We start from the raw sequence: 16,468 nt of genomic DNA, 5'->3' as shown, positions 1-16,468 counted from the left end.
AAAAGCTAACTGTGAAATAGCCTCAGGTAGGTTCTACAGGAGGTGTTCCTGAATAAGGCAGTGTTATCCCAGGAGAGTTCAGCTCCACGCACTGTCCCTGCAGATGTTCCAGAGGGACAAGACATAAAGGTAGAAGCCAGTGGTATTGATGATCCTGCTCTGTTCGGCCTAGGCTAGGGTGTGTGTTTGTGTTTCAGTTTTTAACAAAAATGTTTAAAAGTAAAAAAAAAAAAAAAAAAAATTCAAGGATTTTAGGATAAGGAGAGAAAAAAAATATTTGTATAGCTATACGTCTGTGTTTTAAACTAAGTGTTAATACAAAAGAGTCAAATATTTTTAAAAGTTCATAAAGTTACAGTAAGCTAACGTTAATTATTGAAGAAAAAAGTTTGAATAAATTTGGCATAGCCTCAGTGCACAGTAAGCAGTGCAGAGTACTGGCCTTCACGTTCACTCACCACTCACTCGCTGACTCACCCAGAGCAACTGCCAGTCCTGCAGGCTCCCTTCATGGTGAGTGCCCTATGTAGGTATATCCTTTTTATCTTTTACATCGTATTTCTCTCTGTTTAGACATGCAAATCCTTACCATTGTGTGACAATTGCCTACAGAATTCAGTACAGCAACATGCTGCCCAGGTTCATAGTCTAAGAGCTACACCATAGTCTAGGCTATACCATATAGCCCAGGTGTGTAGGTCACACCATCTAGGTTTGTGTAAGCACACTCTAGTATGTTCAGCAACAATAAAATCACCTAATGACACATTGCACAGAATGTATCCCTGTCATTAGGCAATACATGACTGTATTTGTGGAGATATGACATATACATGTAAAATTCTTAGTGTATGAAGAGTAAAAATTCCAGCCAAGAGCAGGAGTGATGTCTGTAACATCTAGCGCATGACTTTTTACAAAGGAAATTGCTTGTCACTTATGTTCTCCATACAGACATGGCACCATCAGCCAGCTTTGACCACACTGATGAGAACAACCCCAGCTTGTTATAAAGACGATTTATTTATGGTTAGAATACTAAGTATATTAAGTAGGTATACATTTGTTTGTTCCACGTAACTTTCAGGAATTGTTTTATAAAATATTTTAATTATTTCTAGCTCAAACCCAGGTCTATGTGATTCTATTGCTGATATTCTTTTTTTTTTTTTTTTTTTTTTTTTTTTTTTTTTTTTTTTTTTGTTGTTGTTGTTGTTGAGACAGAGTTTCGCTCTGTTGCCCAGGCTGGAGTGCAGTGGCCAGATCTCAGCTTGCTGCAAGCTCCGCCTCCCGGGTTTACGCCATTCTCCTGCCTCAGCCTCCCGAGTAGCTGGGACTACAGGCGCCCGCCACCTCGCCCGGCTAGTTTTTTGTATTTTTTTGTAGAGACGGGGTTTCACCGTGTTAGCCAGGATGGTCTCGATCTCCTGACCTCGTGATCCACCCGTCTCGGCCTCCCAAAGTGCTGGGATTACAGGCTTGAGCCACCGCGCCCGGCTATTGCTGATATTCTTAACCCCCAGTCAGTTTCTGTGATTCCTGCCTTCCCTGTCCTAATGGCCCTACAGATATCCCCAAGTGCCTCATACCAGAAACTCCGCAGTCACTCTTTAGTTTTTCTCTCCCTTATCCTACTCTCGTCTGCTATTTATTCTGCCTCCCTAGATTTATCTTAAATCTATCTCATCTCTTGTCCCATCACCATCGATTTAGTTCAGGTCTTGATCATTTTCCTTCCAGGCTGGAGCAGAAACTCCCTAACTACTATTTTCTGACCTTGAGGACTTTGGCACTGACATTACATTAGCCTATCAGGCCCTGTGGACACCTCCTTGTTAAAGAGAAAATTTTGATTCTCTATTTTAAAGATCCTAGGAGGCTAGAGGAAACAGTGATAACCTTGGAGTTTCTGCTTCTTAGGATGTCTCTGGGAGCAGCCTTGCTGGCTGAATCTCTTGAGTCAGAGGTCTTGGCAAATCTCACCCTGTTCTTGGCCTGACTCTCAGACACCAGCCAGTTGGCCTCCCTAGACCTTCGGTATGTTTAAACTTCTTTTAAATCTTTTTTTTTTTTTTCAAATAAAATCTAACAAAGAACCTTAAACACCCCAATACAAGTGTTGTTTTATTATATAAAATTAAGAAATTCTTTTATGTATATTTGTGTATTACTGAACATAGATAGTCTAAATATACAAATCTGGATTTGTATAAATCCAAATTATAATGTTTGTATGAAGCTCTGTCTCTCAGGCTAGAGTGCAGTGACTCAATCATGGCTCACTGTAGCCTTGACCTCCTGGGTTCAAGTGATCTCCCACCTTAGCCTCCATAGTACTTGGGACCACAGGTGTGTGCTACTATGCCCAGCTAATTTTTATATTTTTTGTAGAGACAGGGTTTTGCCATTTTGCCCAGGCTGGTCTTGAATCTCTGGGCTTATAGGCATGAGCCACTGAGCCCAGCCTACTTATTTATAATGCAAGTCAATATGTCTATATGAAAGAACTTCCCAAACTGAAACCAGGATAACTGGTTACTATGATAACATTTGTTGCACTAATGACATAGTAGGCACAGCCCTAGTGCTTGACATTATCAGCTCTTTCAGTCCTTTCAGCATCCCTAGGAAGCAGATCAGTTATTAAACTTATTTTACAGTTGGAAGTAGAGAGAGCTTCTATAACATGCCTGAGGGTTTAAGGTAAGTGGCAGAATCTAGGCTTGAATTTTAGGTAGTCTGACACTGCACAAGCCCCATCTTACTCCCCATATTATACTGCCTTTCATGATATCACACAGATTTCTGTGATAATGATGAGAATGATGAGGATAATTATATCCACACAGCATTATACCACCACCTAACATCTATTTTTTGTTCTCTCTGAGTGGGCTTTGTGCTGAGTGCTTTGAATACCATATCTTGTTGAATCCTATAGTTATCCTATGAAGTAGGCACTGTTGTGCTGATGCTGAGGCAATAGTGTAATGGCTGCATTTGAATCCACTGCCTCCTAGCAAATCTCACAGGGCTAGTGTGAGAATTTAATAAGATAACCCATGCGAAGCCAGGACACCTAGCACACGGGAAGCACTCAGGTTCATTCACTCTCAAAATCTGACCCACATGGGTAAGTAGCTACAAATCTTTGTTAGGCTTACATTGGAATCTTGGGACATTCCTCCGAGAAGTTTTAAATGTAGATCAGTTCAAAGATGAATTAGTCTTGCTGTACAAGTTGGCACACTGATCATTTCCAAAGTGTAAAACATCAGCGTATCACTTTTAATGTTTTAAATTGTAGTTTTAAAAATAATTATAAATGTATTTTTGAAGTGATATTTGAATCAAACTATTTTGGGAACCCTAGGATGACCTCCCAGGAACTTTACAGTTCTTTAGAACCTTGTGCGTAAACTACCATTAATAAGATCAGTATCCTTCTAAACTCTGAGCTTCTATCTCGCCTCTTTGTTCTGCCTCTTACCTCTCTCTCTCAACAGCCTGTATCCTAACCATCCTTGCCCCCAGCTGCTCTCCCAGCAGCTGAGTGGCTTTTCGGACCAAGTTCTTTTTCTGAAATGCCAGCACTGACCTCCGTGCCTCTTACCTGTGCTTCAGCCGAAGTTTAACCCCTCCTGACCACGTTGCTTTCCTGTGCTGGGGGCCAGAGGAGAGGTGTTCTGGGCTGATGAAGTTAGAGGCACTAGTATCTGCATGGCCTGGGTCTGCACACACATCTCTGTCAAAAATAGGAAAATAAGAAACTAAGCATGATGGTGTTCATGGACAAGAGCACAAATGAATCTTAAAAACCAAAACAGCACATGAAAATGAACCCTGGAGCCAGAGCAAAGCAGCACAGCAAAGTGCAGGGTTCTAAGCCTGCACCTAACAAAGTTCTCTGCCCTATGAAGGCCAATCCACTACTGAGTGTCGCATCTTCCTTTTTTATCTGTGTTCCTGTGAAGCAATAAAGCATATTTCCCAATCTCAGAAAACTCAGACTTTCTAAGCAAAAAGGCAGAAAGTTATATTAACTGTTATAAAAACAAACTCCACTGTAATTTGGTTTTGGTAATAAGGGAAAAACTGGATTCACTGAAGCAAATTGTCCAATGAGGTGGTTTGAAACCAAGCCTCTGCCACCTCGCTTCTCAAGTTCACTTTAAGGAGCGGGATCTCCAAGTGTAACAGGCCTTGCTCTGTTCAGTGGGTGGCAGCTCAGAAGCACATGCCAACCCTTGAGCTTGAGCTATTTCAGATTGTTTAGATTCCACTGCACTGGGAGGCAAGCCTTTTGTGTGTCCATTTAGATCCACCCTCCCACCCCCAGCCCCTAACACATTCCCATAACTCTCTTCCTTCATACTCCCAGGGAGTCAGAGAAAAATTTTAAGCCCTACATGGCCAATGTGTTCCACCATGGGAACAGGCACATTTCTTCTCCTTAGGATGGTGACAGGTCATGAATTTCTAAGCATCCTGACTGTACTCTTGATGTCTTATCACACTGTCCCCTGCATCAGGCTTTGAAGTTTTGTCATCATCTCTGTTTGTGGGGAACCAGTGGTTTATTTTCAATTTCTGTCTTCAAGGATTTCTGTCAGCCTCTGAGATCCAACTGGTGGGCCCATAAACAGGAATCTGGAGAAGGTACAAATGAGGCCGTGCCTCCTCTGCATAGGCCCTGGCTGAGAGGGGAAGGGATTACTGAACAGCTGTTAAGAATAAGCCCCGTCCATCTGGCCTTCTATTTCCTGGAACACAGAACGGAAGTGAAAGAGCTTTCTTTCCTAAATCCTAAGGCAAATGAAAGGATTTATTTTTATTCTACAGCATGGGGGAGATGGCCAGGAGGCCAACAGGGAGGTTCCATTTCTAAGCTCAAGTTTTCATGTTTACCTTCGTTATATCTAAGCACCACCTCCTCCTTCTGTACATTACTTTTCTCACCGAATTTAGGATTCTTGGCTTTGGATATATTCGATACAGTGCTAGACTTTAAGTTTGAAAACTGGTTGAGGTTAAGTCAATAATGAACTGAATACATTGGTCAAGTAAATTCTGAGTCTCAGGCTCGTCGTCCATTGTAAAGTGAAACCAAGAGGCAGTGTACCACGGTTAGGAGCATGGCTCTGGAGTCTGAGTCCTGGCTCTACCCACTGAGCAGCTCTGTGACTTTGTCTTCTCTGCGCCTGTTCTGTCATCTATATAATGCGTGCATAGGAACAATCAGTGACTAGAAAGTAGATTGAAAGATACCTCACCATCCAATACCTGACAGTAAAGATTATACGAGTGTAAACAGCACCCTCCAAGACCACCCACTGGTACAACCAGGAGAGGGACTTTTCCTTTCCAGGACCCCTTTAGACCCTAACTTTGTTTGCTGGGGGAAAACAATCAAGACCAGGCCTGAGCTTTCATAACCTTTGTAGTATTTAATAACTTCCTCATTTTTTTACTCTTTTTTTTTTTTTTTTTTTTTTTTTGGCACAATGTCTTGGGCACCAGAGACTGAGCTCTTTTCTCTTTCCTTTCCACTTCTCCTTCCTGGGAGATGCCTAGAGACAGAAGTCTAGGAGTGGTGGCTGTCACAGTGAAGGGCTGGCAGGAAGAGCAGGCAGACCAGAAAGAGCAGGAAGCATGAGGAACATAAAATCATTCCATCGATTTAAGCATTTTCAGTGCATGATTCCCTTCTATCCTAGAAAAGCAGAGACCAGTATCCCAGCACTGCCCCCAAAACCATGTTGTCCTACTACTTGTCGCCTCTAGAGGACCAGTGGAAATTAGCAACTGGGTGTGAGAATCCTGAAACCCATTTTGATTGTTGTTAATCCCAACCCCCAGGCTAATATTTGCCCCTCCTAATCTTCTGCCCTCCTGCCCTGGATGGGTTGGCTCTGGATGCCAGAAAGAGCCTGGGCACCTGGGTGAGCTGTCTGGATGCACCACACAAACTAGAAATCAGGTTGGAGAGAGTAAGTGCTAGAATCACCAGCACACCAAGCACACCTTTCCTCCCTTCAACTCTTTCTGGAATAATTTGGGCAACACACACACATTTTAAAAATTCATATATTCAGGCCAGGCGTGGTAGCTCACGCCTGTAATCCCAGCACTTTGGGAGGCCGAGGCGGGTGGATCACGAGGTCAAGAGATTGAGACCATCCTGGCTAACATGGTGACACCCCATCTCTACTAAAAATACAAAAAATTAGTCGGGCGTGGTGGCACGCACCTGTGGTCCCAGCTACTCAGGAGGCTGAGGCAGGAGAATGGCGTGAACCCAGGAGGCGGAGCTTGCAGTAAGCCAGATTGCGCCACTGCACTCCAGCCTGGGAGACAGAGCGAGAGTCCATCTCAACAACAACAACAAAATTCATGTATTCAAAGAAAAAACAAAAAACAAAACCCATAGTGAACCTAGGTAGAAAACAGTCCTGGCATGAGTGTTGGGAAGGTTGTCATCCCAGAAACCAGGGCCTTGGAATTGTTTCTTTGCCCTTCCTTCCTTCTGCCTTACCTATACATTGAACACCTTACCTGTACATTGAACTCATGCTGTCTCTACAATGCACACTTTCTTACCCACCTCAGGTTACTACATTAACAGCCTCAAAACAGACTGCCATAGACAAAGTCTGCAATGTGCTCTGACCTCATCAGGCAATGGTGCCCCACTGGTGCTCCAATGGTCATACATGACTCAGGCAGATTATTCCAAGTGTTTCTTTAAAAAAAAAAAAGTGAGGCCGGGCGTGGTGGCTCAAGCCTGTAATCCCAGCACTTTGGGAGGCCGAGACGGGCGGATCACGAGGTCAGGAGATCGAGACCATCCTGGCTAACACGGTGAAACCCCGTCTCTACTAAAAAAATACAAAAAACTAGCCGGGCGAGGTGGCGGGCGCCTGTAGTCCCAGCTACTCCGGAGGCTGAGGCAGGAGAATGGCGTAAACCCGGGAGGCGGAGCTTGCAGTGAGCTGAGATCCGGCCACTGCACTCCAGCCCGGGCGACAGAGCAAGACTCCGTCTCAAAAAAAAAAAAAAAAAAAAAAAAGTGTGCTTTCCCATGTGCCAGATATTATTTCCATAACTTTTTTATGAAGGAAAGAATGAATGAGGGTTTAAGTCCCATTTTACAGATTGACAACCTGAGATACAGAGAAGTTATGTAAATTTGCTCAAACCACACATGGAATCATGTTCCTTTGGGACTGTCAACCACTCACTCTTCTTCCTTTCAGTTTAGCAGGTTTTTAAAATGTTCAATTTATGCCACAAATTGTGGAGGCTTTAGATTACTAACCCAGATTTGATAGGGCATGGTGATGGTAGAATCATTAACTAAACATATTACCAAATCAGGTCATTTTTACTTAAAAGATACTAAAAGGTACAATGTCTCACTTAAAGATAACCAATGATACATTGTAGAAGCCTGAAAATCAATGAATCCAGTTCAAGTGAAAGATACTGGGATAAACTATATGCTCTCCAGGCCTATGGGGCTACTTCCAGGTCCCTAAAGATACCATCCTCTCCTGGCTTATCTGCACTCATCCTTCAGGTTTCAATTTCGACATCATTTCCTCTACCCAGAGGAACTGTGGAAGTCAGGGTGAGGTGGCCCCTTGTGTGCTAGCAGTATAGCACACTGGCTATTGATGTGCACCTCAAAGTGCAATTCACACTGGCTGCTAGTTGCCAGCTTGCTGGTCTCTCTCTTCCACAGGTCAACAAAGATAAACCAGCTCAGCTTAGTGCCCGGCACAGAGAGTTGCTCAACAAATATTTGTTGAATGACTAAAGTACAGATGACCCTTGAACAACAGGAGTTTGAACTACATGGGTCCTCTTATACGCAGATTTTTTTTTTTCTAACAACTGTATCCACCTCTCCCGTCTTCCCTTCTACCTCTTCTTCCATCTCTGCCACCCAAGACAGCAAGACCAACCCATCCTCTTACTCCTCCTCAGCCTACTCAATATGAGGACAATGAGAATGAAGACCTTTGTGATGATCCATTTTTGATTAATGAATAAATGTATTTTCTCTTCCTTATGATTGTCTTAGTATAATAACATTCTTTTCAGCTGGGCACAGTGGCTCATGCTGTAATCCCAGCACTTTGGGAGGCCGAGGCGGGTGGATCACGAGTTCAAGAGATCGAGACCAGCCTGGTCAACATGGTGAAACCCCATCTCTACTAAAGATACAAAAATTAGCTGGGTGTGGTGGTACATGCCTGTAATCCCGGCTACTTGGGAGGCTAAGGTAGGAGAATCACTTGAACCTGGGAGGCGGAGGTTGCAGTGAGCTGAGATGGCGCTATTGTACTCCAGCCTGGCAACAGAGGGAGACTCCATCTCAAAAACAAACTACAAAAAACAAAACAAAACAAAACAAAAAATTCTTTTCTCTAGCATACTTTGTTGAAAGAATATAGTACATAATGCATATGACATACAAAATATGTTAATCAACACACAAAGTATGTTAATCAACTGTAAGGCTTCCAGTCAACAGTAGGCTATTGGTAGTTAGATTTTAGGGTAGTCAAGAGTTGTAAATGGATTTTTTACTCTAGGGGGTCAGCATCCCCAAACCCCGTGTTATTCAAGGGTCAACTGTACTGCTAAATGTTCCACAGATCTGCAGCCTTTCTTCTCTCCTATCTCCTTTTAACTCACAAGTTAACTTGTTGGCAAAACTAACAAGACATTTCTTAGAGTTGTTTTATGTTTATGTTTCTTGCTGTTCTCCAGTATCTGTATCTCAATATTACCACTATGAGTGATGAGCTAGGAATCAAAGCTGACCTGAGAAAGTTTAGCAGAGGCTAAAAAAAATATACTGCAGTATGATCTTTCTTCTTCCAGGCAGTTAAACAAGAAAGCCAGGCCAGCCACCCACATATTTCTTCTACTTCCCATGATGAGGACATTCATATTTGCTCCACCTGCCACACAGTGTTCATAACTCCAGAATATATACTGACTGCTTTCTTATTTGCTTTTTGTTTCATTTCGTTTTTGAGACAGGGTCTTGCTCTGTCACCCAGGCTGGAGTGCAGTGGCATAATCTTGGCTCACTGCAGCCTCGACCTCCCAGGCTCAAGTGATCCTCCCACCTCAGCCTCCCAAGTATCTGGGATCACAGGCATGCACCACTATGTCAGGCTGATTTTTAATGGTTGGTGTTTTGTTTTTCTGTTTTTTGTTTTTTGTTTTTGGTAGAGACAGAGTCTTACTACATTGCCCGAGCTGGTCTTAAACTCCTGAGCTCAAGTGAGCCACCCACCTTGGCTTCCCAAAGTGTTGGGATTACAGGCATGAGTCACCATGCCCAACCTATTTGGTATTTTAATAGTACCCATTAACTGCTTTCTGAACTGAGTTTCAGCCAATACAAGAAGAAAGGATTCCATATCATTCAGTTCCTTAGGGCTCTCTTGAACACTGTACAAATTAGGGAAGGCTGGGGAAACTGGAGTAAAAGACAAGGAACTGAGCCAGCAGTCATGGTCTCTCCAGGTCCCTTTGCTTCCTGGTTTCTATTGAGTTTGCATTTTTCTATTTTATCCTTAAAGGGGAGGGTGAGATGGAGGAATCGTGTCTCCTTGGCATGGGCTGTTACAACCTTAGGGAAGTGCTTGGTTTTGTCTGTTAGAATCAGCCATTTCCTCCTTTTTTGTTATGTTTCATCCAGGAGGGAATGCTTCCTCACTGGCCACCCACTTCCACTTCTGTCTCCTCCAATCCAGTGTCTACCCAGCAGCCAGTACCACCTTTCAAAAAGTATAAATGGATGATGTCATTCCCTGATGAAATCCTGTAGCTTCCCTATGCATTCTGGATAAAATCCAGGTTCCCCTACTTGGCCTGGGAGGTCTCAGGCTCCTGCCCCTCCTTCAACCTTTCCCCTTACTGCATCCTGACCTCACTGGCCTTCCTTAGGTTCCCCAAACTTGCCAAGCTCTTTGCTTTTTGCATATGCTGTTCTCTAAGCCTGGAATATTCTTCGCAGTTCATTACTTGGCTGACCACTCCTTAGTTTCTGCTCCCATCTGGAACATCACCTCCTCAGAGACTGCCTTATCTAATGCAAATACTCTTTCCTGGAGCCCGATCTTTCTCTTTACTGCACTTATAACCACATGAAATTATTCACTTGTGCATTGTCTGCTTTGTCGTTAAGACATAAGCTCAGCCAGGTCAGGGTCCACCTCTGGCTTTTCTTCAGCCTTGTTTTTTGAAACTTCTATACACCCAAGGCCTAGCACAGTGATAGGCACACAATGCATATTTGCTGAATGAATCATAGGAAACTGTAAAGGAAATAATTGTAATGCATCCGAAACAAAGTTCTATGTCATTAAATCCTTAAGGGCATTAAACTGTTCATAATATCCATTTTGGAAAATGTGGGATCTTCTTTTCTTCTAGTTACTTTCTAGATCAGTCTCTGAGTTGATTTCTTCCTGAAAATAGAATCTGGCCCTAACTTTTGATCCTTCTCATTAGTGGCAGGCTTTCTTGGGGCAGACAAGAAAAGTTGGGAGTTGGGAGACTGTGGCCGAGCCCCTTCGACAAACAGCTGGTATGGCTCAGTGCAATTGTGTTGCCTTATGTTTGCAGGCAATCAGAATGCTTTTTGTGATTAAGTAGACAGGATGCATTTATACAGGGCTAAGTTTGTCCTCAGAATCCTTTAGAGAAATTCCTTTTGATTTATGCTGGGTGTGTACACTCATTTATGTGGCAATTTGTCTTACTTAAAGCCATGTTCTTGGTTTTCAAGTTTTTCTTCTACTCTGTGTCCTTCATCCATGAATGTAGCCTTACTATTGCATCTCTATCCTGTCATCCCCCTTCTCTTGGGTTCGCAGGTCTCTAATGTCATAGTTGTAAGTTTCTCAGCACTTTTTCTCTTGAGTCTCCAGGAGGCTGAAGGCTGAAAAGACCTTAGATTAGAGACTTTTTCAGTGTCTGAAGATTTTAAGAAGTGATGCCCTCAGGCACAGATTTCTGTTCTTAGCCAAACATAGGTGCTCTTCATTTTCTGATGACTGACCATTGATCAGCCATTTCACAGACATTCTCAATGAATTGCCCTTTCTTTTAAAGGCCCTCTTGTTCCTGTTACTGACCTTTTGTAACCTACACATTTAAGTCTTAACCTTCTGGGTCTTGTCCTTTCATTACTCATCTTTTTTCTGCTTTTTAAGTCATTATTTACCATCTAGGAAGCTCCCTCTGCATGCCCTCAGGCCTGTATCCTATCTAGTGTTTTAGTCATAGGCATGACATTCATTTGTACTTAAAGCCTCCTCCTGTCTTTCTGCTCACCTACCCTGGTCTGCAGCTGGTTTTATTACAGGAGGGCCATACATAACCCTTCAGCTCTGCAGAGATGCACTTTGTATGTCTCAAACCTCTGTCCATTTGCACCTCCTGCTCTGGCTGCTGCTTTTTTTCACTTGATTTCCCCCTGAAACTTGCCAGACAAATCCAGGTGTTCAATATACCCCAGTAACATTCAGCATGTTTCTGACTCTTTCTGAAACCGTAAGCTTAATTATCTCTAGATCTTAGCCAATGACCTCTATGTCAAGCTTGCAGAAAGATGAGGAAAGGGTGGATAGGAGAAAAAGCCAAATGACCTGCCAAATCTTTTAACGTACCTAATAAATATTAATCTGCTTCAGTTTACTGCTGACATCAGTCTCTCTACCCATGGAGCCCTTTGACACAGAGAGTAGCCCAGGACAAGTGCATAAGAAAACCAAGGGCTCTCCCAAGGGCTTTACAGCTGAACAGATGATATCTTCATGGAAGCGGTGTGCTCCTAGCTACAAGCACGCACAGCCTAGATCTTAAGACAACTCCGACAAGCAGCAGGCTGTGTAATGTATATGGATGAAGTGGATTCCGGAGCCAGCAGCTTGGGGTGCTGTTCTGGCTGTCACCTAGGAAGGTGTTTGACTTTGAGCAGCTCACGTAACCTCTTGTGCCTGTTTCCTCCTCTATAAAATAAGAATACTAATAGCACCTTCATCAAAGGGTAGATGTGAGGCTTGAATGAATTAATATGTATAAAGCAATCAGAACAGTACCTGGCAATAATTATTAAATTTTTACCCGTAGAACTGAAACTTACATTTACTGGACACATGGTATGTACCAGATTATTTGTGCTTTAAAAACACTAATTCAGTTAATCTTCTTATCATTTGAGGCAATAATCATCCTTATTTTACAGAAGAAAAGAAAAATTAAATTAAAAAGTAGAAAGAGCTATGGTTAAAGGCCTTACCCTCTCCACTACCTACCCCATTAGATTCCTTTTAGGATTACTGGGCTTTGTATACTTTGATAGGCATCAACCACATATCAAACCATGTATGCCTGTCATTTGTCCACATCACTCTTTTGTTATTCATATGAGATAAAATATATGCATAAAAACAAAACACCAGCAAGTATTCTACAATGTTACTACTGGGTGACAGGATTATGGGTACTATTTTTCTTCTCTTTTTTTCTACGTCTTGCAAATTGTTTACAATTAATGTTTATTATTTTAATTATCAGAAAAAGTAAAATGAGCCTTATTTTTTCTTAATAGAATGAGTCTAAGGGTCTAACTTTTCTACATTTTTAAAGGAAAATCCTCTCTAGGAAATGGAGGTGCCTATCCTGAGAGCTTATCTGGGCAGTAGAAAGACTTCACACTAGTTGGTGAGAGGGATTACTTTGGGAGCTCCAATAACTGCTGAAAACAGTCAACGGAGGAAGAAGCAGGGTTTCTGTGAAACTAGTATCGGTAGAGAGAGATAAATACCTCCTGAAAAAATTCAGTCTAGGCCTTTCTTTCCCTATCCTCTATCATTAGCCTACAGTAACAGATGAGTGTTCCCAGAGAACCATGCAAATCTCTGCAGCGAACCATTATTCATTACTTTAATACCAGATTATAGCTTATAAAGCACTTTCCCAAACATTATTTCATTTGGCCCTCAATAATCCTAAAAGGCAAGTAAAGCAAGTATTATTTATCCCCATTTAACAGATGCAGAGACAGCCTCATAGAGGGACAGTTATTCGCTCAAGGTCAGGACTTGTAAGCTACACGATTGGCACAGCAGGGTCCCATACTCTAATTTTTATGCTTTCTTGTTCCATACTGCCTTTGAATTCTATGATCCTAAAAGTCCATTGACACAGTAGCAAACATTTAATACCAAATGCCTCTTTAAAGGGAAAGCTTCAGAAGAAAGCACACTTACTGAAATTCAGATGAGACCCCTCTCTCGAGTCCAACTGTCCCTAGATCTAAAGAAATGATGAAGTCCCTACCCCTGACATCCAGATGGCATTCCTGCCCTAAGAACTTTCAAGCACCAGTCACACTGCTGAAATGATGCAGGATATATTAAGATAGATATTTCAGGGCCAGGCACAGTGGCTCACGCCTCTAATCCCAGCACTTTGAGAGGCTGAGGGAGGCAGATCACTTGAGATCAGGAGTTTGAGACCAGCCTGGTCAACGTGGTGAAACACCATCTCTATTAAAAATACAAAAACTAGCTGGGCGTGGTGGCTTACACCTGTAATTCCAGCTACTCAGGAGGCTGAGGCAAGAGAATCACTTGAACCCAGGAGGTGGAGGAAGGGTGCAACAAGCTAAGTGTGTGCCACTGCACTCCAGCCTCGGTGACAGAGTGAGACCCTGTCTTGGAAAAAAAAAAAAGATATTTCATGGTGAAACCCAGAGCCTGGTCACATCTATACCCAGCCCAATCATCCATTCATTCAATCAACTATTACGAAGGGCTACCCACAGGCCACACATCAGATTAGGCACTGGACTTGTGGCAAAACAGACACGATCCCTCCCTCTGTGGAATTATAAATTAATGGGAAGAAAGGCAAAATTAACGGAGTAAATATATACATACAAACCATAAGTGCTGGGAAAAGAGACCATGAGAGCAGCCCACAATCAGCATGCCTCCCTCTCCTTGTCATTAACTTTCACACAGTCTGTGTAGACGCTTGCTTCCCCAGTTGCATGCCCCAGGGAGGGCAGGTATCCAAGCATCAGTCCTCAAAGTTGCAATTACCTTATGGAGTGCTCTGAGCCAGGCTGGGGCCAAACTGTTACCTGCACAGCTTCCTACCATCCTTACAGCCAACCTTGAAGGCAGGCGACTTTCTGCTATTACTCCCTACTTCATACATGAGGAAAGAGACTCAAAAAAGTGCAGGAAGTTTGTCCAAATGCTGGTGAAAAAAGAATTTGAATCCAGATCTGGCTGATGACAAAGTCTATGCTCTTAACTATGATGTAATAGTCTTAATCTTATTTGGGATTCTCCTTTCCTCCTTGGCCCCATATGGTTCTCTTCCTTGGATGATGCCCAATAAGTATTTGTTTAATAAAAATATGCCAAGTGGACATGAGGCCAGCTTCCTGGTGGGTTCCCTGCAGTATCTCTCCTGTCTCATTTGAATGGGAATCACTGTCTTCCCAGAGTACAGCTCTGTTGCTGATATTCTGCTTAGACTACATCAGTGTGAATATAACTCAGTCAATGCTCAGACCCTCAGCTGAAGCCACAAATTTGGGCTAACATCCTGCATCAGGGGAGTCTCATGAAAGGGTTAAGTTGGGGTCACATAGAACACATCCCAGTCAAAATACCTCTGACATGCCTCTCCTAGACTATGCTGCATGGTGCGGTACCATTAATCATCTCCAGAAACGCACTTTGGAAAGGAGCTACTTGTGGAGAGGAGCAAGACAGAGAACATGGCAACAAGCATGGTGGAAGTAAAGCAGGAAAGTCGATTTGGTAATCCTTCTTCCCTGTTCCCACAAAACATCAGAGAAAGGAGCACGGATGGCCAAGTAGATACTCTAAAAGGCCATATATACATGCACTATTATAGCCGGAAACATTTCTGGACCTGCAGCCAGGACACCTGTACTAGGCCCTCTCTGTATTGCTATGAGCAAGTCATTTTCATGTTCTGGGCTCCTATTTTCTCATGTGTAAAATGAGGAGGTTGGTACAGATGAGCCTGGGGGTCCCTTTACCTTTAACGGTTGATGAACCAAAGGTAAAAAGCAGGGGGAGGACATACATGGCAAATCCCAAGTGAGAAAACATGATCTGCGTACCTACATCAACAAGGGACGAGCACGTTCTACGTGCGGGCTCCGAGTTGGAATCAGCGTAGAATAAAAGACAGCTTCTGACTTCCAGTCTTGTTGGGGAGGCAAACACAGGATTTGTAGCTGGATCAACCTGGGTTCTAATCTGACCTCTGCCAGTTCCTGGCCACTATTCTCTCTGAACCTCAGGACCTCATCTGTGAAAAAGGGGCAAAGTATTGTCTACCTTGTGGCTTAACAACCACTACAAGACAGGTGCTATCATCGTTCAGTCAACGTGGTCTACATAAGGGAGATGGATGTGAAAAGTCACCATGGGGAGGGTGACAGGATGGTGGTGTCTTGATAGGTTAATTCCTTAAAAAGGGCAACTACAAACTGTCCAAAACCTTTGGGGAGGAATATAAATATTTAAATCCAAAGTGGAGGGGTTTTTTTGCAGCTAAGAACAGCAAATACAGGGCATTACCTGAGTTCCTTGGGAATAGATATAGAGGACTCAGTGATTGATGTGAAAGAAAGGGTTCCTCAAGGTTAAGGATGACAGAATTAACCTAAAAGAGCTGCCTAGAGTCTGCCTCTCACCAGCAGGAGTGGCAGGCACTAGGCAGGGATGGCTGTTGGTGAATGCATCTTCAAGGCTGTCTTTAAAACAGAATGAGTTTGGGCCCAGCTTTTTTCAGCCCCTGAGTCCTTCCTACTTCAGGCTCTGGGGTAAGAGACCCCTTCCCTTTTGTAAGTGAGTAAGGTAAAGGGACTCTGGCTCAGGAAGGTCCCTGGGGATCCCAATGTAGTCTGTAGGATCCAGGGTCCTGTCTCCCATCTATATGCAAATAAGTTGCTCCAGCTCTAGACCTGCCTAAAGGAGTGGACATTAAAAATGTAAATGGGGATTGTCATTCATTGGGGAAAAATGGGTCCCTTGCTAAATTTGGCATCAGCTGAGGAATCTTAGCAAAAATGAACTCGCTGCCTTGTTTGTGAGGGAGGCCTAATCCTTACTTTGCCCAAGAGGATTATTGGGTCTTAGAAAGAAGCTCACATGCACTTTTTTTAAGCTCGTGCCAAATGCATTTGTGTCCATAATATCCAAGATTCATTCTGCTTTTTAGGGTATATAATAGACATTCCATGCTATTTAAATGTCTCCAAATATCAAACCTAAATGTTTCCAGCCTTTGCTATCACCCAAAGGGGGACTCAGCTTTTCCCAGCGGTTACTTTATATTCTTTAGGTGCACAATTTACATGGACATCAAGGTACCAAACTGCAGC

General features: G+C 43.0%; 1 protein-coding gene across 1 annotated transcript in view; it reads right to left on the bottom strand.

The window, feature by feature from the left end:
- Positions 1–16,468, bottom strand: part of SHROOM3 (shroom family member 3) — a 365,349-nt gene that overhangs the window by 71,348 nt on the left and 277,533 nt on the right. The window contains exon 3 of the mRNA XM_011927229.1: positions 3,614–3,745. Within this exon, the coding sequence (XP_011782619.1) occupies positions 3,614–3,745 (132 nt within the window). The remainder of the gene's footprint in view (positions 1–3,613; positions 3,746–16,468) is intronic.

Source organism: Colobus angolensis, unplaced genomic scaffold (genome assembly GCF_000951035.1).
Source record: "Colobus angolensis palliatus isolate OR3802 unplaced genomic scaffold, Cang.pa_1.0 Scaffold70, whole genome shotgun sequence".
NCBI lineage: Eukaryota > Metazoa > Chordata > Mammalia > Primates > Cercopithecidae > Colobus > Colobus angolensis.
The sequence above is the reverse complement of the archived record's forward strand: the minus strand, read 5'-3'. Positions and strand labels throughout refer to the sequence as shown.